Source organism: Hoplias malabaricus, chromosome 7 (assembly GCF_029633855.1).
Source record: "Hoplias malabaricus isolate fHopMal1 chromosome 7, fHopMal1.hap1, whole genome shotgun sequence".
Taxonomy (NCBI): Eukaryota; Metazoa; Chordata; class Actinopteri; order Characiformes; family Erythrinidae; genus Hoplias; species Hoplias malabaricus.
The window spans coordinates 43,021,470-43,044,749 of NC_089806.1; the positions used below are offsets into that span (position 1 = coordinate 43,021,470).

General features: G+C 47.0%; 2 protein-coding genes across 2 annotated transcripts in view; one reads left to right on the forward strand and one right to left on the reverse strand.

The window, feature by feature from the left end:
- Positions 1-1,637, reverse strand: part of LOC136702761 (tyrosine-protein phosphatase non-receptor type 14-like) — a 91,666-nt gene extending 90,029 nt beyond the window's left edge. The window contains exon 1 of the mRNA XM_066677901.1: positions 1,495-1,637. Coding sequence (XP_066533998.1) covers positions 1,495-1,637 — 143 coding nt within the window. The remainder of the gene's footprint in view (positions 1-1,494) is intronic.
- kcnk2b (potassium channel, subfamily K, member 2b) lies at positions 1,580-19,622 on the forward strand. Its single transcript, XM_066677615.1, has 6 exons — positions 1,580-1,824; positions 6,387-6,504; positions 10,751-10,911; positions 16,491-16,677; positions 17,040-17,179; positions 19,235-19,622. The coding sequence occupies exons 1-6, from the start codon at positions 1,636-1,638 to the stop codon at positions 19,562-19,564; spliced, it is 1,125 nt and encodes a 374-aa protein (XP_066533712.1). The 5' UTR covers positions 1,580-1,635; the 3' UTR covers positions 19,565-19,622.
- Positions 19,623-23,280: the final 3,658 nt, after the last annotated feature.

Below are 23,280 nucleotides of genomic sequence, written 5' to 3' on the forward strand. Positions count from 1 at the left end.
ACACACTCTATCAGATTCCCCTACTCCTCTTCTGCATTATTCCTATAACCAGCTGTAAGAGTTTCATGAGGAGGAATACAACATATATGCAGCCAGACAGCGGCCATGAATTAATTATGCAAATCAGATGTAAATGTGACGTTTTCATTGGTTGGGGATCGCAGGCAGTCAGTCAGGAGTGTGCTCTGTTGAAGCTCGTCCTCTGTAGATTCTGTGTAACGTGTGATAAGATTAAGGTTGTGTTCAGATAGAAACTCTGGGATGTTGCTGTGAGGATATTTGATTGCATTTGGCAAGTGGAGCACAATGCCGTGACATCAGTCACTGTGTGAAGGCAATGATTGACCAGGGAGTGTATTATATATAGACTACATTCTCTCTCTCTCTCTCTCTTTTCATCTTTCTTTCTCTCCTTTAATCACTTATTTTTCACTCGTTTTATCCTCTTCCCATTCCCATTTTATCCTCTCCATTTCATTTTCTCTTTTCATCACCTGTTTTTTTTTCTTTCCCTATTTTCATCATATTTCTCTTTTTATTCTCTCTCTGTCTATGCTCTTTTCATCAGTTTCTTTCCATTTTTTAATCACCTCTTCTTTTTTTATCCTGTTTTCTCATTATTTATTTTATTCTCTTTTTCCTCTCTATTTTTTTCTCTTTTTCATCACCTCCGTCTCTTATTTTTCTCTCCCTTTTAATCATCTCTATATTATGCTTTCTGTCTGTCAATCTTTCCCTCTTAATCACCCTTCTCTCTCTCTCTATCTCTCTCTCTCGCTCTCTCTCTCTCTCTCTCTCTCTCTCTCTCTCTCTCTCTCTCTCTCGTACAGTCTGTAGATAGTTTTTAACAGTGGAGGTTCTCGAGGGAAACTGGAGTGCTCCACTGTGCTGTTGCTTTTGTCAGTTTGCTGCTCATTGATGTGTCCACAGTTCTACTCACAGTTCTCTTGCTGATGGTCAGTGGTTGGGCGCTGGATTTCACTCTCAGAAATTCTCTCACTGTGGGGGGACCCTCAGGGTACGTCCTAGGACTTTAATCTGGGAGCATTTTATTTTATTTTGAAGCAGAAATTGTTCCATAATTCCCAGTCAAATCCGGAATTTTATTTTGTTTTACTGTTTAAAACAGTTCCATTATGAAAATGTCCATTCATTTATTCATTTATCCTTCCATCTACACATTCATTCCATCCATTCATTCATTCACCCCACCAACCATTTATTAACCGTTCGTTCGTTCGTTCGTTCATTCATTCATTCATTCATTCACCCTTCCAACCATTTATTAATCCTGCATCCATCCATTTACCCATTCATTCATTCATCCATACATACATACATTCACTCACCCTGCTATCCACCCAACCAGTCATTCATCCTGTCATCTGTCCATCCACTCATTCATCCTGATATTCTAGCCATCCCTTCATCCATCTGACACTCATCCATCTATCCCTCTGTCCTCCCTTCTGTGCCCTGCCCCCGTTCACTCACTCTCCCCTCTTTTTCCCAGTGGCCGCTCCTGACCTTCTGGACCCCAAAGCCGCCGCCCACAACTCCAAGCCCCGCCTCTCTTTCTCGGCCAAGCCGGTGGTCCTGAACTCTCCGGAGGACTTTGAGCCGCGGGTCAGCGTCATGCGCTGGAAAACAGTGCTGACCGTGTTCCTGCTGGTGGTCCTCTACCTGATCGTGGGGGCCACCGTCTTCAAAGCCCTGGAGCAGCCCCACGAAAGCTCGCACAAACTGGCCATCCTCAGCCAGAAGCTGCAGTTCCTACTGGACCACCCCTGCGTCAACCTCACTGAGCTGGAGGAGCTGGTGAAGGTGAGGCGAGAGTACACACACACACACACTCACAGAGAGAGAGACACTTTTGTCATGTATCTTAAAGAAGACAGGTACAGGATTTTATAGAAAGTCAATGGGATCTTACAGGGGCTGCTTGGTGCGCCCCCTGTTGGTGATAAAAGTCCATAGAGCCCGCCTGGTTCGGCCCTAGTGTAGTGAGGGCTCTGTTGAATGTCCTGTAGAGGACACAGACCCTCTGTCTCAGGGCTGAAGCGGTTGGACAGCAGAGTGGACTGGAAGGGTTGAGTTTCTTGAAGTGTGTGTCGTGCCGAGGGTCAGTTTGATCCTGATCTGATTCATTTGTGTGTTTTGTTCTTGGAAATGGTTCACGTTACAGAGTGAATGGCAGTGAAGTCACGGAGGGTCTTCATTTTTTCATCAGGAAGCTGAGGAGATTTTACTCTGAGGGTCTGTGTGTGTCTGTGATTTCCCTTCTGCAGAAGACTGCATTAATGAGCTCAAGAAAACCAAAGAACGCAGTAATATCTGCAAACAGCATCAACATACCTCTCTCTCTCTCTCTCTCTCTCTCTCTCTCTCTCTCTCTCTCTCTGTCAGGGTTTGATTGACAGGTCTGTTCGTGTCGGAGCCGGTGTTGGAGCTCAGTGCCAGGGGATTCCTGACTCCTCACATCTCCTTCACTTCACACTTCCTTTATCTGTAGTCCTGTTTTAGCAGAATTCCCAGGAGAAGACGGGAAGTGCTGTCTCCGAGCTGTTAGAGCATCCGGAGACAAACTTCCGAGGATAAACACAGTGTCAAAGATAAGACTACTTTAAAGGAGCAGTCTTTTTTTGAAGGGTACTTTTCCACATAATTGTTTAGGTTTTCTGTTTCTTTGCATGCACTAGATTTTTTGAAATTAATAAAAGTTTTAGTAATATCGGCAATAATATCGTTATCGCAATAACATCTTGAACGATTGTGATATTAATTTAGGGTCATATCGTCCACCCCTAGACAGCAGCATTAAAGGGAAAAGCAACTCAAAAAACTGAGAACAGACAGGACTTAAGCCTTTTACAAGTCATGCCTTTTGTGATATGACTCAGCAGGCCACCGTACATCTGAGCCTGGGGGCGCTGTGGGGGAATCGGAGACAACAAATACTTGAGACTTATTAACTACACGGGAAGGAGTAAGACCTCCACCTGCTGCTCCAGCTGTGCTTTGTTGTAGATTCTGTCTATATTTCTGTGTGTTACCTGCATTATTATATAAGTGTGACCACCCACAATTACCTTTCCCCATCGTCCACATCATTGAGTCCGTCTCTCATACACCGTCCTTCGAATGTGACGCAGCCTAATGACCGTTTCCCTGAACTCCACCGGGGATTAAGACCCTTTCTGTTCGCCTTTCACTCGCTAACAACCAACAACAACACAGCGCTCCTGCGTTCATTATTCAAAAGCAGGGTCTAATGAAGAGAGCAGGGAGTCCCATTTGCCTTGAGCCCCCCCTCTGAGCTCACACTCTGCTTCTTTATTGCTTTATTCAGGCTTTCAGTGGGCTCTGCTTTTCAACAGCCCTCTGGGACACAAAGAGGAATGAAGAGAAAAAGCTTTCGTGGGTGACAGGTGCGGGCAATCACTCATTGACCTGACCATTGAGCTCAGTTTCTCGGAAACACACAGGACGCTCTTTTACAGCTGCGTTTCTACGGCTGCAGACGGAAAAACGATTAAAAAGATTGATTGCGTGAGTGTCATTTTCCAGAGGCTTCCACCGCACATGGGTTAAGTTTAATCTGAGCCTATGAATCGACCACCAATCCCCAACAACACAGGGGTTTGGTTTAATACTCTGCTTTAAGGGTTTTCCTGATCGATGACCTCTGGGATTGTAAAATGAGAAAACCTGATAAGCCCTGGCAGCTGAGGGTACATCTCTTCGTTTTCCCGTCACATAACAGGACCGTAAAAGTGGGCGGAGCATCTGGAGGCTCTGTTTGGGTCATGTGATTAACCCCTAAAGCACTAATGTAAAAAGTAAACACATAACAGTAGCAGCAATGGAGGAGATTCACAATCTGCTTCCTCTTTTACCAGTAGATACGTTATTACATGTTTACTAACTAATAACTACATTGTTATTACACATTTAATATAAACTTTCCTCAAGATCAGCTCCAGGACTAGGTTAATAACATCTATATCTATATTTATACCTATACCTGCGCCTACATCTACATTTACATCTGCACTGAGACCTCTGTCTACATTCCTAACTGCTTCACAAAGGATATTAAACACAATGAGCTGGAAACAAATGTGCAATCTAAAACTAATGATGTTCAGCTTTAGCCTTAATAGGCAGGGCACATCCAAATGGATATAGCACCCAAACTGGGACCAAAGTGATGGGTGAAGCCCCCCTCAGGTTTGGGAGGGGTGTGGTTAGCATGCGGTGCACTAGCATTTAAAGCGCTGGCTCGCGGAAACAGCTCACATCAGGAGACGGGCTTTAGAGAGATCAACAGTGGAGCCCTCTGATGATTTATTAATGATTTTGGAGATATATAAATACACATATTTAGACACTCCAAGTCTCTGTGTCTCACCTTACATTGATTTGAATGGATTATGAATCATTAGATGATGATTCTGTGATTCATTGTAACCATGATCCATTAGATTTTTTTCTCTCTGACACAATTATTGTCATTACATAGCTATAAAATGTTTATTAATGCACCTCTCTGTAGTTACATGAGTATAAAATGAACATGATACACATGTGTTTATACACAAGCTGTACTACAGCGAACAGGGTGGACGTGTGTGAATTCATTGTAGTTACAATATGATAGGATTTACTGATGTTTAATTACACTGTAATAACAGATAAGAACACATTCCCAAATCCAGAGACAACCTACGTGTCAGTGGACACTTCACACTTCTCTGTTTATACCCTATTAATATAAATAACATCTTCACACCTTACTCTCTCTCTCTCTCTCTCACACACACACACAGTGATGGAGTGTGTCCCACGGTCCTGATCTTCCTCGGAGATAAATGGCCATGCTGTTTCTGCTCAGGGCAATAATTAAGTGAGGAGACTGGAGCCAAAGGCGCTACAGAACCAGAACCAGAGATGGAGGAGAGGGGGGCAGCACGGGACTGAGAGGGTGCTGTAGAGGAGAGAGGAGGGGGTGGATTAGGAGATTTGTCTAAAGCTGATCACTGACCTCACCTCTGTTCTGTTTTTCTTTTTTTTCCTCTTGCTCTTGTCTCCCTCTGCCCACCTTTACTTCACTTGAGATCAGTCACTCACAGCTGTTAAACGTGTGTTTGTGTGTGTGTGTTAAAGGTCCTGTGTTCACAACAGCACTGTATTCCGAGCACAGATGTTTACAGATGTTGCGCCAAAGGATCGAGATGAGTGTGATCTTATCTTAAATGAATTAGTTACAGCTCACATAAACACTGCAAAGAAACTAATGGTAACTAGGGTCAGGTACAATATACATCTCTCTCTCTCTCTCTCTCTCTCTCTCACACACACACACAGGGGTCTATTTCCTTTTCTTTGGTGACCCTCCTGATGGTGCCACATCCTTTCAGATCCATGGTGTTGAGGGGTGTGGTCACAGTGGAATAATGGGCCTCTGTTTATACACAGTGCTCAAGCTGTTTTGAGAACTTTGTGATGCTTTGATTTCTTGGTGTGTGTGTGTGTGTGTGTGTGTGTGTAAGTGAGTGATGAGCCAGCTGCTCTAAGCTATGATGAAACTCACCCATTCATCCTGATAATAACCAGGGAGTGGAGCAGTCGATACAAGAAAAGCTGAGTGTGCATTTGAGCACCATGGACAGCTTCTCTCTCTCTCTCTCTCTCTCTCTCTCTCTCTCTCTCTCTCTCTCTCTCTCTTTGTCTGGTTTCAGGGGACATAACTTAGACTTCCGTTCATTGTGTTGGGTTATATACAAAAGTTAACCCTTACCTTAACACACCTCTTCACGTTTATGTATTTATTCATCTTTTGGGGACATGCTTTTTTCCCTGTGAGGAAGACTCTGGTTCACGCAGTGTGCTAAATCTCGACCTACACACACACACACACACACGCACACACAGGACACTGTGACTGATAAGTTGCAATTAACAGGTGTTGTGCGAAAACGAGTCGGGTTACACCTCCTCTGACCTCGTCAATGTTCAGTAAATGAGCCTGGCGTCTCCATGGTTACGGCTGGACACGGGACATTGTAATTGCCACACTTTGACCCCTCTGTTATAGACATGTTAGATTAGAGTGTGTGGGTGTGTGTCTGGAGGGGGGGGGGGGGGTGTGAATGTGTGTGTGGTCTGTTATCAGCATCATAATGGTGCCCTGACCTTCATTATCTATAGGAACATTTCTGGTGTGTGTGTGTCTGTGGTGTCTGGTGGCAGTGGTTCAACGGAGTAGTTTCTGCACTCATTGTGCACTCAGTCTCTGTGGCTGAATGCTATCACATCCTCACAGCAATGTTCAGAGAGGAGTGTAGATTAATCACATCATTTCCTCTCCTTTTCTTCCACTGCAGCAAGTGACCCAGGCCATCCGTGCGGGAGTTAACCCTTCAGGGAATTCGTCCAATCAGACGAGCCTCTGGGACATGAGCAGCTCCTTCTTCTTCGCTGGGACTGTTATCACTACTATAGGTAACACACACACACACACACACACACACACACACACCTACCATCATCGTTCACACCAGAAGAAGAAGATAAATGAGGGAGTAGATTTAAAAGTGAGTCAATGAAATTGAAAGAGAGGAAGAGAAAAGATTAAACTAAGAAAGAGAGAGAGAGAGAGAGAGAGAGAGGCAGGTCAGAGAGAGTGTGAGGAAAGGGAGAGGAAAAAAAGCCAGAGAGGGAGGGAAATAAGAGGGGAATAGAGTAGGGGAGAGAGAGAGAGAGTCATTCTTTAGTGAAATTGCTTTGTAAAATGATCTCATGATTCACTTGTCACTTGTTTGACGTGTGGAAAAACACAGAGACGGTTCTGAAGGGAAGACAGACAGGAAGACGGAGTGTGTGTGTGTGTGTGTGTGTGTGTGTGAATAAGAGCGGTATTTGCATATGTCAGAGGCAGCTGTGCTGCGATGTGTTTGGTGTCTTTCCTCTCGTGTTTATCCGAGGGCTGTAACTTCGGGCTGAACCCGACCTTTTTTTGGAGAAACAGGGTACAGATATTAAACTGAATTTCAAAATAATTAAACAATAAAACCATCTTGTGGATGAATACCATCAGCTCCTAGCAGCAATGTTCGAGAAGTTCCAAAAGCTGTTCCTGCAAACTGCATTCTATTGCTTTCCTCATTTATTAATTCATCTTCTGAAACTCCCATCATTCACTGCATCATCAAAAGTCCGTCCTCCCCGTCCTCCCTACACAGGCAACTTTTACTTACTGTTTACACCATGCCCTCACTGGGCGCAAGGCAGGAACACACCCTGGAGGGGACGCCAGTCCTTCACAGGGTGACACACACTTACACATTCACTCACACACTCACGCCTACAGACACAACATGTGTTTTCGGAGTGTGGGAGGAAACCGGAGCACCCGGAGGAAACCCACGCAGACACAGGGAGAACACACCACACTCCTCACAGACAGTCACCCGGAGGAAACCCACGCAGACACAGAGAGAACACACCACACTCCTCACAGACAGTCACCCGGAGGAAACCCACGCAGACACAGAGAGAACACACCACACTCCTCACAGACAGTCACCCGGAGGAAACCCACGCAGACACAGAGAGAACACACCACACTCCTCACAGACAGTCACCCGGAGGAAACCCACGCAGACACAGAGAGAACACACCACACTCCTCACAGACAGTCACCCGGAGGAAACCCACGCAGACACAGGGAGAACACACCACACTCCTCACAGACAGTCACCCGGAGGAAACACAGGGAGAACACACCACACTCCTCACAGACAGTCACCCGGAGGAAACCCACGCAGACACAGAGAGAACACACCACACTCCTCACAGACAGTCACCCGGCGGAAACCCACGCAGACACAGGGAGAACACACCACACTCCTCACAGACAGTCACCCGGAGGAAACCCACGCAGACACAGGGAGAACACACCACACTCCATCTGCACCTTCATCACTTTGACACTTCTGCTCTTGGTTTCCTCAGATGACGCATTTCATCCGACGTTCATTACTTTTACTCATCGGCCCGGATCTTAGCGGCCTCAATTGTTAATCAGCTGATTGGCCGAGAGACAGGCCATGCTCCTGCTGATTGGCTGAGAGCTGGAGTGGAGGGTGAAGGGAAATGCTAATTGCACTGAAGCCAAGTGTTTCCCAAGTGTCCTTAAGATCAGGAAATGACTGGAAACACAGAGAAAAGACCTCTGTCATTACCTCGGGCCCCTGAGAGAGAGCGAGAGAGGGAGAGAGACATGACAGGCCACAAAGCTGTTTAACTCCTTAGGGAAATCAGTCCTTTCTCTACACAGTGTCTCTTTCCCTGTCGTCTTTCCTCCAAATCCCTCCCTCCGCCTCTTTAACCCGCTACTCGGGAATAAAGGCTGGACTCACAGCCCCCCTCCAGTGTTAAGTGTGAAGTACTCGCCCGAACTCAGCCAGAAATCCTGTATTTTTACAGCTCCCACTGTGGTCTTTGGGTTGAGCCCCATTCAGGACCTCTGCTCTGTCGCCCGAGGACACCGCAGTCAACCCCAGTCACCATCTCAGAACCGGACACTGGACCGTGGGGATTTGACCGCTGTGGACAATGACTCTGGATTTTAAAAAGCTGCCCATCTTTCAGCTCTGCACAGTGGCTTCTCCCAGCTATTATCCCTGACATGTCACGCATGGACATTCTTTATACACCACACACACACACACTCTTTCTTTTCTCGCCTATTAGCTGCTCTTTTTCTCTCCTTTTTTCGCTCACATTTTCTCATTCTCTCTCACCCTCATGCTCTTCCTCTCTCTCCTTTCTTTCTCTCTCTCATTTTCTCTCGTGCTTGCTCTCTTCTCCCCAAATAGCTGTTTTTCTTCTCCTCAATTCTTACTGACCCCTATTTCTTCTGTACTCGCTTTCTCATTTTCTCACACTCTCTCATCTTCTTTTCACCTCTAATAGCTGCTCTTATTCTCTCCTCCTTTCTTCCATTCTCACCCGCTCCTGTTTCTTCTCTCTCTCTCTCTCTCTCTCTCTCTCTCTCTCTCTCTCTCTCTCCTCCATTCTCTTGTAATGAATGGCTCACATAGCCCCTCCCCTCCCTCTCTCTCTCTGGTAATGAACAGATCTGTAGTGCTTGAGTGGTTGAAGCTGCAGTGATGTGTTTTGACAAAGACGAATGAAATACTTTATTAACTTGCTCACGGATCACTTCAGGTCACGCAGTCCGGAGCGACTCTGGAGCTGAGAAACCAGTCGGGTCCTCAAGCCGTTCCCCTCGAGAGTCCGGCAGGAGTCGGCCTGGATACAGGACTTGGTTCAGAGCTGAAACCACGCTACAGTAAGACGTCCTGTTTCAGTGTATCACTGAACTGAGAAGAGAACCAGTAACAAGGTGTCTCTGGAGAGCTCAACACGCTTGGAGGAGACTCACACATCTTCCAGCTTCCTGCTGAGAGAGAGAGAGAGAGAGAGAGAGAGAGAGAGGTCACTTACAGAATGTAACAGCCTAGTGGTTCTGGGGAAGGGCTGTGATTGGCTGAGAGACCTGTCAATCATGGGTGATAACCAAACGTTTTGACTCACAGTGCTCAGTAACAAGAGTGTCTCAGATAAATGGGAGTGTGTTGTGTTTTTTGGAGTGTGTGTGGCAAGAGTGTGTTTCTAGGGTGTGTGTTTCTTGTGCGTGCGTGTGTGTGTGTGTGTCTGTGTGTGTGGTGAGAGTGTGTTTCCAGAGTGTGTTTCTAGAGTGTGTGTGTGGTGAGAGTGTGTTTCTAGTGTGTGTGTGTGTGTGTGGTGAGAGTGTGTTTCTAGTGTGTGTGTGTGTGTGGTGAGAGTGTGTTTCTAGTGTGTGTGTGTGTGTGTGGTGAGAGTGTGTTTCTAGTGTGTGTGTGTGTGTGTGGTGAGAGTGTGTTTCTAGAGTGTGTGTGTGTGTGGTGAGAGTGTGTTTCTAGAGTGTGTGTGTGTGTGGTGAGAGAGTGTGTGTGTGGTGAGAGTGTGTTTCTAGAGAGATTGTGTGTGTGGTGAGAGTGTGTATCTAGAGAGAGTGTGTGTGTGGTGAGAGTGTGTTTCTAGAGAGTGTGTGTGTGTGGTGAGAGTGTGTTTCTAGAGAGTGTGTGTGTGTGGTGAGAGTGTGTTTCTAGAGAGTGTGTGTGTGTGGTGAGAGTGTGTTTCTAGAGAGTGTGTGTGTGGTGAGAGTGTGTTTCTAGAGTGTGTGTGTGTGGTGAGAGTGTGTTTCTAGAGTGTGTGTGTGTGGTGAGAGTGTGTTTCTAGAGTGTGTTTGTGTGTGGTGAGAGTGTGTTTCTAGAGTGTGTGTGTGTGTGTTGAGAGTGTGTTTCTAGAGTGTGTGTGTGTGTGTGTGTTGAGAGTGTGTTTCTAGAGTGTGTGTGAGTGTTGAGAGTGTATTTCTAGAGTGTTTGTGTGTGTTGAGAGTGTGTTTCTAGAGTGTGTGTGTGTGTGTTGAGAGTGTGTTTCTAGAGTGTGTGTGTGTGTGTTGAGAATGTGTTTCTAGAGTGTGTGTGTGTGTGTGTTGAGAGTGTGTTTCTGGATTGAGTGAGTCGATGTTTCGACAGATAGAACAGAGTGACGGTGCCTAATCTGAACGAACACACACACACACACACACACACACACAACACCTCAGTTTTTAATCACGTTTAAAGGTAAGACCACTGTAATCCCACTCTTTCCCGCTGACAGTGCTCTGAGTGTCCGTGTCCCTGTCCTCCTGCAGGATTTGGGAATATTTCTCCTCATACGGAAGGGGGCCGGATCTTCTGTATCTTTTACGCTCTGCTGGGAATCCCCCTGTTCGGTTTCCTTCTGGCCGGAGTGGGCGACCAGCTGGGGACGATATTCGGCAAAGGCATCGCCAGAGTGGAGAAAATGATCGTGGTGAGTGTGTCACAGCTTCACAGCTCTCTTTGTGCATTCACTGAGACAAATGACTTAACACTAACACAAACTCCTTCCCTAACCTCAGCACCAGACCCTAGTGGTTAAACCTCCCCCTACGACACAGGACCACCTTCAGGAGCCTGGTACGTCATCAGAACACAAATAAGAAAGAGCAGTGCTTCTGTCCCAGGGGACTGTAGCAGCTCTGCTTCAGTCTGCAGTGATATCAGAGGAGCCCCTGGACGTTAGTTACATTTAGGGCCTCATTCGCCTTCAGAAGAGTTCCACAGTCAGATGCTGAAGGCATGTGAATGCTGCAGGTCCAAGACGTGATGTGGGAGATTTGTCGTATGTTTCCATAACAACCACATCTTGGATTTTGCTCTTGGGTCTGTGCCATTTGAAACATTTATGTTTCCTTCTCTCTCTGTCTCTCTGTGTCTCTCTCTCTGTCTCTCTGTCTCTCTCTCTCTCTCTCTCTGTCTGTGTCTCTGTCTCTCTCTCTCTCTCTCTGTGTCTCTCTCTCTGTCTCTCTGTCTCTCTCTCTCTCTCTGTGTGTCTCTCTCTCTGTCTCTCTGTCTCTCTCTCTCTCTCTGTCTGTGTGTCTGTCTCTCTCTCTGTCTCTCTCTCTGTTCTCTCTTTCTCTGGGCAACCTGCTAACATTTATGAAGAGCTTTGGGAAAAGGACATTATGTCAGTAGAGAGAGAGAGAGAGAGAGAGAGAGAGAGAGAGAGAGAGAGAGAGAGAGAGAGAGAGAGAGAGAGAGAGAGAGAGAGAGAATCCCTCTTTTACAAAAGCGAGTCCGGACTGTATCCAATGCCCTCACCAGGCGATCAAGCTGCTATGTAGGAGTCGATCTGGGAGATCTTTGCAGGACGTCTACCAGATCTGACTCTCCATCGGGTAAATACAAGCTGCCCCTGTCTCCCTCTAGAGGACCACGGTGGGGTGGAGAAGTTTGAGATGATGCAAGTATTAGACGTCATTCTCGTTTAGGACTTTCACCCTGACCACAGTCCAATGGGAAACGGTTGAATACACTACGCGTCGTTTAAAGAGGCAGGAGGTACTACACACAGAAAGTCTCTAAACACAGCAGCAGGGAAATCAGAGTAGCACCTATCTGAGACTACGTTCCACCTTAAATAGTTCAGAACACATGCTGCTGTTACAGACTCCACAGTGTCGTTGCTGCATCATTTAAGGTGGAAAGGCCAATGAGAATAAAGTTGGAATAAAGGCTGCAACGGCTTGATGTTACGTGTAATACTGGTTTTCTGGGGACATGTGAATCTAGCAGGTGTCTGTTTTCTGTATCGACTGCATGTGTTTACTTTCTGTGCTCTGTTTTCATTGGCTGTTGATGGCACTTGTTCAGACGTGAGGCCCCGTCTGACTGGAACTCGGGGGTTAAAGTCGGGCTTAAAGTTGTGTGATGTAACCACAGAATAATAGGATAAATAGATCAAATTCCCAGGAACTTCCAGGATCCAGATTCCTATTTCCCTCATTCTGTCCTGCAGTGCTAGGTGCAGGATCCTGCTGTCCCTGAGGTCTTCATTAGGGAACAGCGCTACGTTTCCCTCTCTCTTCTGTACAAATCCCAGTAGTCAGAAACGGATGTGGCTGCCGCGCTCGTGTTGCTCTGTAGCTGTAGCTCATGTGAATTCAGGAGCTGCCCAGGGTTTGGACGACTGAGGCGTTCACTGGGTGATCTACAGCCCATTGGTCCAACAGCGTAACGTATTCTCCCTGTTCCTCAGATCCATATGAAATATGGATGGGACGTATTGAGTTTGCTCACTCCTTGGGTTTCTCCCTCAGTATCCAATATTTACAATCAGGAGCGCTCCTAGAATCTGCCTGAAAACCACGGGCTAGCTGCGGTTTGTGCTCGAGTCAGAAGAGAGAAAAACGAGCTCAGGAGAAACATCAGTCAAGAAGGAGCCTGTTCAGAGCCGACTTCATAAAACCGCTGTGGTGTGGAAACATTCCTAAAGTTCATTTCTTCATCACATCATTCATTCATGGAAACGAAACCAGGACAACAACCCTCTGTGATATATTTGTTTTTGTGAAGTACACCTCTGTGAAGCATTCATTCTTTCATCTTCTATAACCACTTCATTTTGTTCAGCAACTCTTTGGATACAGAGCCTCTTTCTCACACAGTCACTCACACACTCACCCTGTCACTCACACTAACACACATACACACACTCACAGCTGTGGACAGTTTCACACACTCACCCTGTCACTCACACACACACACACACACTCACAGCTGTGGACAGTTTCGCACACTCACCCTGTCACTCACACTAACAAACACACTCACAGCTGTGGACAGTTTCGCACACTCACCCTGTCACTCACACTAACAAACACACTCACAGCTGTGGACAGTTTCACACACTCACCCTGTCACTCACACTAACAAACACACTCACAGCTGTGGACAGTTTCACACACTCACCCTGTCACTCACACTAACAAACACACTCACAGCTGTGGACAGTTTCACACACTCACCCTGTCACTCACACTAACACACACACTCACAGCTGTGGACAGTTTCACACACTCACCCTGTCACTCACACTAACACACACACTCACAGCTGTGGACAGTTTCGCACACTCACCCTGTCACTCACACTAACACACACACTCACAGCTGTGGACAGTTTCACACACTCACCCTGTCACTCACACTAACACACACACTCACAGCTGTGGACAGTTTCACACACTCACCCTGTCACTCACACTAACACACACTCACAGCTGTGGACAGTTTCACACACTCACCCTGTCACTCACACTAACACACACACTCACAGCTGTGGACAGTTTCACACACTCACCCTGTCACTCACACTAACACACACTCACAGCTGTGGACAGTGTCACACACTCACCCTGTCACTCACACTAACACACACTCACAGCTGTGGACAGTTTCGCACACTCACCCTGTCACTCACACTAACACACACACTCACAGCTGTGGACAGTGTCACACACTCACCCTGTCACTCACACTAACACACACACACACTCACAGCTGGGGACAGTTTCACACACTCACCCTGTCACTCACACTAACACACACATTCACCCTGTGACTCACACTAACACACACACTAACACACACACACACACACACACACAGCTGTGGACAGTTTCACACACTCAACCTGTCACTCACACTAACACACACACTCACAGCTGTGGACAGTGTTACACACTCACCCTGTCACTCGCACTAACACACACACACACACACACACTTGAGGACAGTATCTCTCTCTCTCTCTCACACACACACACACACACACACACTTGAGGACAGTCTCTCTCTCTCTCTCTCTCTCTCACACACACACACACACACCTGAGGACAGTGTCACACACTCACCCAGTCACTCACACTAACACACACACCTGTGCACAGTTCCACCCGGACACCCTAAGGAATTGCACACAAACAGGGTCCTGACCCTGACCACCTGACCCTGGAGCTGTGGGGCAGTAACACTACCTGCAGCGCCACCGTGAGGCTCTGTGTGGTAGCAGTACCTGGCCAATCAGATCGGAGGTAATTTCCATAGGCTGAGTACTGAGTGGAGCTGCTCCAGCAGATCAGCGGAAGTTGAGCAAACGTAATGAAGCTGTGTTGTCTGCCAATTTTCTCTCTTACAAAAGACAAGAGGACGTCCATTTCTCATCTTTATCAACTTTCACCGATCGAGCAGCGCTCATTATTCAAACAAAACCTACGCCCAAGAGTCTATTCATCTCAGTAATGAAACTGCTCACAGTGAATAAGGACCTGGGGGAGCGATAACAGTTTTAAGGGTCTTTCTCGAGCAGGTGGTCCAGGTCGAAGCGATGGAAGGTGTGAGAGAATGATGCGAGTGAAACCCTGATTATTTCCAGACAAAGTCAGTGATAGTGTGGAAAACATTAATGTAATGATTAGTAAAATATTGCCCTGGGTCAGTATTAGAAAGGGTTACTCTTGATCAAAGGTTTCTGTGTGTGTGTGGGTGTGTGTGTTTAGGTTATTGTAGGAATAGAGGCAGTAATACAGGATCATGCTTTGGTGAATTTTGAATCACAGTCCGGACCGCCCAGGAGCCTTAGCACTCTCAGCCTTATTCACCGAGTCACTGACTGACACACATTGTTGGTGCTTTATTAGCAGGTCCAGTTGGTACTGGCTGTCCAAGCTGAGAGGTGCAGAGGTCAGTATGTATCCATGACATTTAGATACTGTCCATGTCCAGGGTGACCAGGTCCCAGCTTACTTTGGCAACAATTTCAACACCTCCCATTCCCTACGATTGTGGGGAAGCCCAGTTTGTTTACGTTCTGAAGCTGCGCAGAAACTCAACGAGTTGTTTAGTTTTGTCACACTGTCTGTAATGCAGTTATCTGTCTCCCGAGTTCGGAGACGTTTCCACTTTACGTGATCAGAAACTGCAGTGTTACCCCCCTATGGAGCAGGAATAGAGCAACGTCCTCATCTCAGGAGTTCTCTCCCTTGTCTAAAAGAACGACAGATGCCTTTTCTGTGCCGTGAGCAGAGAGAGAGAAAGTCGAACATTCCGGACTGAGGCGGCATAGTCATCTTTCTGAAGAGGTGGTGACTCTGCTCAACGGGAGACAGGAGATGATCATCACTGGGGTCACTGCTGGAGTGTGTGTGTGTGTGTGTGTGTATGGCGGGGGGACATGTGATGAGACGTAGTTGAATGTGTGTGGCTGGTAGTGTGATAGATCAAGGCGTGGTTTTCTAGCATGAGAAAAGAGAGAGACAGAGCGAGAGACAGACATAAAGAGAGACAGAGAACAAGTGAGCGAGAGACACAGACATAGAGAGAGACAGAGAACAAGTGAGCGAGAGACATAGAGAGAGAGAGAGAGAGAGCTAAATGATTAATCTTCTCACAAAGTCAGAGTGAGGGATGTTCTTCAGCACAGGTTTAATCTCTTCTCTTTGTTCTCTGTTTGAAAGAGAATAGAAACTCGGTGTAAACCCATTTAAGATGAGATCTCAAGGCCCTTGGAGGCGGGGCAGTGTTTGAGGGCGGGGCTCAAAGCACAAACACAGCAGAGCATTGGTCTCGTCCTTAAATAACATCAACACCAAGGAAAACAGACCACCACAGAACAAAAGCATTCCACCTTAAAACATCTTTATAACACGGCTATGGTTTGGGTCACAACTTATCTACTGCTTATCTCCCCTCCATTCATCCATCCTTTCATCTCTCCATCGCTCTACCCATCCATCTCATTCTCTCATCACTTCATCCAACAACCATCCATCAATCTAGTCATCCGTATTTCAATCTATCACTCCATTCTTTAACCCATTCCTCCCTTTATTTTCCAGCCATATGTCCACACACACACCTTCATCCCTCCATCTTTTCATTCATCTACTCATCGACACATCCATCTTATTCTCTCATCTATCAATCCATCCACTCACATTGTATTGATGAATCTTTTATCGCTCTTCTGTTACTCCCCAGTGTCATCAGTTCGTCTCTCTCTCTCTGCAGAAGTGGAAGGTGAGTCAGACGAAGATCCGCGTCTTCTCCACGGTCCTCTTCATCCTGTTCGGCTGCCTGCTCTTCGTCACGCTGCCGGCCGTCATCTTCAAACACATCGAGGGCTGGAGCACGCTGGAGTCCATCTACTTCGTGGTCATCACCCTCACCACCATCGGCTTCGGAGACTTTGTTGCAGGTGAGGGCTGACGGTACCCCGCACGACAAGCACCACTCCACTTATTGTATACGTGATCCTTCTGTAGCTACGCCCCCTGTTCTTTAAAGGTCAGGACCCCCACACAGTGGTGTGGATGTGTTTAGTGAGTGGACTTGGCTCTGTCCGCCACTGACACTGAGCTGTTTTCATGTGACGGATCAGGTGTTATAGTGACACCTAGTGGCCTGGAGGTATTTTAATCATGGCTGCCCCCATGTAGGGGACCCACTCTATGGAGCATAAATTGATTCATTTAGTGGCTATAGAGCAATATGTTTTAGTTGGACGTGAATAAAAAAATTAATGAATGATTGCTCTCTCTCTCTCTCTCTCTTATCCAGGTGGTTCTGAGATGGACTATCTGGACTACTACAAGCCGGTGGTATGGTTCTGGATCCTGGTGGGGCTGGCGTACTTCGCGGCGGTGCTCAGTATGATCAGCGACTGGTTTCGAGTCATCTCCAAGAAAACAAAAGAAGAGGTGTGTGTACTCTCTCAATCCGTGCAGTTCATATATGGAATGTCTGTTTGAATGTAACCCAGTTTGTGATGTCACAAACGCCGCTAGGTGTCATATGTCCATCTGTAGTGTGTGATTTTAGTGTTTTAGCCCTGTGTGTTCACAGCAGTGTTGCTCTCTTGAATGAGCTGCTGAAATACAAAGCAGCCAATCAGAGCACAGCTCGTTTACATTTACATTTAAAGGCACGGTAATAACATCAGCCTGTTTTTATTCTGAAAAATCCAGAAAGGGTATGAATTAGGGCAGTTTTTGGGAGACAGGGCAGCATTAAAAAAAACTAGGTAAGATCTGGGTTTTTTTGCTTCTGGGGCTGCCCCCTGGTTCCCCTCCAAAAGTTACATAGTGCAGTTTTTGCAGTGCTGCGCCCGGATGTCTTTTTCATACTATTACAGTTCAATGAAGCACCAATTTTAAGGTAAAAATATTACGTAGTGTTCCTTTAATGTCACAAGTGGACCTCAGGGGATGGGAGAGGGGGTGGGGTGAGGTAAGAAAGACATAGGACGTTGGCCCTTTAAAAAGAAGCAGCACTGAAAGTAGAAATGTGTGAAATGGAAGGGGGGTGTGGAAGGGGGTTATTTTCCTCTCTTCGTCTCAGCGGAGTCCGTCAGTCGACAAGAAGCGAACTACACGCTCGGTTTGCTCCTGATGGAGCGTGAAGAAACAGATGAAGTCTTAAGTCGCAGATGAATGAAGTGTAAACAAACACATATTTTACGACTTATGAGGGGCTTGACGCAGAAACCATACGCTCTGTGTTTACGAGAAGAAGAGACACAAAATCACGCCTCGACAGACCACCCCCCAGAACGCAGACGAACACAGACGAGCATGACACACCTTGGGGATAAAAGCTCTTAACTGCTCGCACAGCCAAGTAGCCCAGTGCCCATCACACCTGTCGCCAGGTTACCTAGCAACCACCTCCCCGGGCTAGACAGCCGGGAGAAGTGTGCATTACATAGAGAGAGAGAGAGAGTAGACTGTAGACTTCATACAATTATCCTTCATTTACAGTGCGAAAGTCAGAGACCACCCATCATTATTTTCTTTTCGCTTCCAGTCACAGCTCAGTTCTGTCTCAAAAAAAACATCTGTGGTCTGCTTTGGTCAAAATACAACACCGTCTGTGTCCATCCTTCCTCTGTGAGAAGACAAGCCCAACACAGTGGGTCTGAAAGGACGTGGAGGACGTGGAGCTGGAGAGGGGAAGCACTGAGGAAAGGAAATAGACACAAAAGAAGATGATGGTGTTTCTCAGACATGGGCTGCCACAGAATAACACCTGAGCAGAAGGTGGAAGGACCATGTGTGGACGTAGGGTGGGCTCAGTTAAGGCGATTGATTGATTGATTGATTGATTGATTGATTGATTGATTGATGAGGCTTCTGGGACATTTTTCTGAAAAACACATGAAATAAAATATAAGGTAGATATTTTGCAGTCTCGGCCACACACACATCTCTTTTCTCTCTCTCTTTAACACACACACACACACACACACACACACAAGTGCTGTGCATATATCAGCAGATCTCATCACAGCTCCACACTGATTATTATTCATGATGTCTAATCTGCTGCTCTGGTTTTTGCTGTTTGCTAAAAGAATGTGTGTGTGTGTGTGTGTGTGTGTGTGTGTGTGTTTGAGAGGGGGAGAGACAGGGAAAGGGGGGGGGGTGGACAGCAGATGCAGACCTCTGATTCCACTTCATTAAACTGGAAAGCTTGTAAGTGTCTTCAGGTTTCAAGCGATTTTATACCATCTCTCCATCCTGAGACCCCCAGAGAGAGAGAGAGAGAGAGCAGTTTGTTCTGATGCTGTCCATCACCCACACACATTCACACGTTCATATCAGTGAATCAGTCCTCCCTTCACCCTCAGAGCTCAGTTATTACTGTTCAATTACATGCTTTGACACACATTTATCATTACATTCACGTTTCCTTACATTCTTCTTCCTTTTTTCTCCCTGTGTATCTCTCCATTTCTCTCTCTGTCTCTCTCTCAGGTGGGTGAGTTTCGGGCTCACGCAGCCGAGTGGACCGCGAACGTGTCGGCCGAGTTTAAGGAGACGCGGCGGCGCCTGAGCGTGGACATCTACGACAAGTTCCAGCGCGCCGCGTCCATCAAACGCAAACTGTCGGCCGAGCTGGGCCTCAACAACCCGCCCGTCAACCAGGAGATGGGCAAGAGAACGCTGTCGGTGAACCTGGGGGACGAGCGAGAGACGTACCCCTCCTTCCCCCTGTCTCGCAACGGCAGCCTCTTCCTCAACGGCCTCAGCCCCGAGTACGCGGCCGACCGGAGGGACATCGCCGTTATAGAGCACCTGAAATGAGAGAGAGAGTGGGGTGGGGTGGGGAGAGGAAGAGACAATGAGAAATATGTAAAGAGAAAGAGACAAACTGATGAGAGAGAGAGAGAGAGAGAGAGAGAGAGAGAGAAACCTAAAAGTGAGTGAAAGTTAGGGTGAAATAGAGGGAGACATGGTGAGAGAGAGAGAAAAAGGGAGGGAGACATGGTGAGAGAGAAAGAGGGAGACATGGTGAGAGAGAAAGAGGGAGACATGGTGAGAGAGAAAGAGGGAGACATGGTAAGTGAGTGAAAGAGGGAGGGAGACATGGTGAGAGAGAGAGAGAGGGAGGGAGACATGGTGAGAGAGAAAGAGGGAGGGAGACATGGTGAGAGAGTGAAAGAGGGAGGGAGACATGGTGAGAGAGGGAGGGAGGGAGGAAGACATGGTGAGAGAGTGAAAGAGGGAGGGAGACATGGTGAGAGAGAGAGAAGGGGAGACATGGTGAGAGAGAGAGAGGGGGGAGACATGGTGAGAGAGAGAGAGGGGGGAGACATGTTGAGAGAGGGAGGGGGGGGACATGGTGAGAGAGAGAAGGAGAGAGTAAGAGACCTAAGAGAGAGACATGATGAGACGTGATGAGAGACAGAGAGAAAGAGAGAGAGGATGTAAGTTAAATCAGAGATGGAGGGAAGGTGCTGTGTTCTCCAGAGTGGTGTGTTCTCTTCCCCACCGTCTGATTACAGCACGGTGGCTGCGTCCCCATTACAAGCCCCCTGCTCCCTTCTGAGTGGGCTTTGTTCAGACCCCTCTCTGTTCCTGGAGGCTCTGTGTTTGTCAGTGACCCATATCTGTAATTGGTGTGAACCGATTTGTGACTTGAGAGGAGCCAAAGACTAGTGTTTTTTTTTTTAAGATCAGCCACAATATTAAAACCACCTCCTTCTTTCTAAAACCCACTGTCCATTCTCTCAGCTTTGCTATGTTTTTAAACCCTGTGTCCACACTCTGTCCACTCTGTGAGACACTCCTCCCTCGTTGGTCCACCTTGTAGATGTAGAGTCAGAGACAGTAGCTCATCAGTCGCTGCACAGTGTGTGTCGCTCGTCCTCTAGTCCTTCATCAGTGACACAGGACGCTGTTATTTTGGTGCACTATTCTCAGTCAAGGTGTTTAAAAACTCCAGCCGCAACTGACGAGTCTGATCCACTCGTACCAGCACAGCGCACACCACCACCCCGTCAGTCTGAGAATGATCCACCACCCAAATCACACCTGTTCTGTGGGGGTCCTGAGCGTTGAAGACCAGGGTGAAAGGGGGCTACCAAAGTATGCAGAGAGAATGAACAGGGAGGGTAGAAACAAGGAGGTGGTTGTATTGTTGTGCAAGATTTGGTGTGTGTGTTGGATGGGGGGGGGGGCACCAGGATTATAGAGTAGGGGGCTTCTAATGTGGACAACCTCCAGAGGGTGAGACCCCTGACAGATTGTGTATTCAGGGACCAAACCGCTTGCACACCAGCTCCGCTCAAGGACAAACAAACAAACAATCCCACAGTCACAAACCTGAGACTCCTCCCACCTTGGCTCCTCCCCCCCTTTTTGTTTTTTAGAATAGCCACTGATGAGCCCAAAAGGCTCCCGAGTCTGCATCAGATGAAGAGGATATTGTGGCTACGCCTCTGTGTATCATCAACGATGAATGGGACGGCGCCTGCTCCACCTTTTCTTACTCCCCCTGGAGATGGAGAGTGTCTTTTTATTGTCCTCCTCTCATGAACAGAGGTCACGAGGGACGAAATGCTTTTCCTGGAACTCTGTGAAAGTGCGGAGGCGAATGTGTGCGTCCTTCTCAAGGCCAAACCTCAGAGGACGCCTGGACCAGAGAATGTTGCGTGGACGTCTGTTTAGTCCTGCAGTTCTGCGCAGCTCGACACCACAGACTGAAGTGCCTTAACTCCTATAGAACTCGCTCTCGAGGAACGTTCACTGCATGTGTCTGTTTCTGCTATTTCTGGAACGTCTGCTTGGGTTTTGTCTTAATACTTCACAGTCCACCTTAAGAATCCGTATGTCTTTTGCTTTAAAGGGGACGGGGTTAGGGGTCTCGCTGAGGGTTGTAAACTCCAAACTCTCGGTAGACAGCGAGACCCAGAGGAGTCGTGGACGTCTGCTGTTGCCATGGTGATCCGGGAACAGGAGCGTGTCTCTTGCCCAAAAAGAGGTTTCCATTCCTGGGAGGATTACCATGGTTACCACAGCATGGCAACTGAGTGTCGTCCGGAGCGGAGTCTTGCACCCGCTCCTCGCCCCTCGGGCTCTGGGTGCAGATCCGAGACATGACTCCAGGGCAGATCCGGGCACTTCTCATTTAAGCTACATACGCTCCGTCTTATTCCATGCCTCATCTCCGGCATGTGGCCACTTCTCCGGGAGAAATACGGCTTATAGCACAGGGAGGGAGGAGTGTTAGCGACTACGTTTGCATGATATTCGCCTGCGTCTGTGGTCTTTACAGATCGCAGCCAAGAGAAACCAACAGGGCAGAAAAAAATCGTAGGATATTCTTAGACCAGTGGCCATCAATCCCAGTGTGCTCTCTCTCTCTCTCCTGTCCTCTAACACACTGATTCATCTTCTCTCATTACCCATCTCCAGAACTGAGATTGAGAGCCACTGGCCAGGACCGAGAAAGGACACTCTGACGATAATTGCACCAGATTTTTCATTTTTACAAATCCATTTTTACGACTCGTTTCACATGGAGCTAAAGAAAGCAATTTGCCAGCTCGCCACAGCCACAGCCAGTTAGTTTTGTTGTGACCGCATCTTAAATGTAGGCAGTGCATCTGTTACACTTCATTATGTGAATGTTAAAGGGCATCAAAATCATGTAGAGGTGTGTACTGTTGTTTTTAAATATTTTTTTTAAACTTCAGGGTGGTCAAGACACTCATTGCTCATTAGCAGCTCAACACAGAGTCACAACACGTCATACAGAGTGCTAATAGTGCCCTGGTAAAACTGATAACTGTTCCCTAAGGACCGACAGATGCTATTGATGTTAATGATGCTACTAAATCATGCTAAAAACAAACAGTAACTAGTGTGGAGCGATGCTAGCCCCAGTCTTCCTCTGCTACATTTACCAGCTCTGATTTTAAATAAATGTAAATGAAAGCAACTGTTGTTTTAAAGAAAAAAAACATGCCAAAGCGACTCATATTAGGATACAAATGAATTCCTTAGCATCAGTCAGAATATTTCACGTTTGTTCTTGGCACGGGGGCGGCACTGGTCTGCTTGTGCTACCTCAAATACAGCCCCATGGGCTTCTAAGATCTCTGAGACTCGAAAAGGACTCCAAAGCTTAAAGAGGAAGGCCTTGCCCTTAAAGGAATGTCTACGATTGTGGAGAAACACTGTTCACTTGTTTGATTGCTTTGAGAAGCTCTGCATGACTGTACGCAGCTGAAGTGTAACTTATCTAAGTTTTTATTCACTGTTTGAATTCCCCCAGAAACTCATTTGTAAGTCGATCTGTTTAGTTTTGTAGCTCATTTGATCTGTGTTTACTTTCATGCAGTTAGCGCTTTCCCGAGTTTAGAGTCAGTTCCATCTACAGCAAAAATAACTCGGTGTTACCCACCTATAGGTATGAGCATATGAGCAGGAATAGAGCAACATCCTCATCTTGGTTCATGCTTTTCAATGTTTGGAGGCCTCTTAGTTGTCTAAAAACCTCCAGATGCCATTTCCCT

Coding starts and splice junctions, on each gene's coding strand:
- kcnk2b (XM_066677615.1), top strand. CDS start 1,636: ATGCGCTGGAAAACAGTGCTGACCGTGTTCCTGCTGGTGGTCCTCTAC. Junction 10,912..16,490: donor GAGTGGAGAAAATGATCGTG/GTGAGTGTGTCA, acceptor CTCTCTCTGCAG/AAGTGGAAGGTGAGTCAGAC. Junction 17,180..19,234: donor CCAAGAAAACAAAAGAAGAG/GTGTGTGTACTC, acceptor TCTCTCTCTCAG/GTGGGTGAGTTTCGGGCTCA.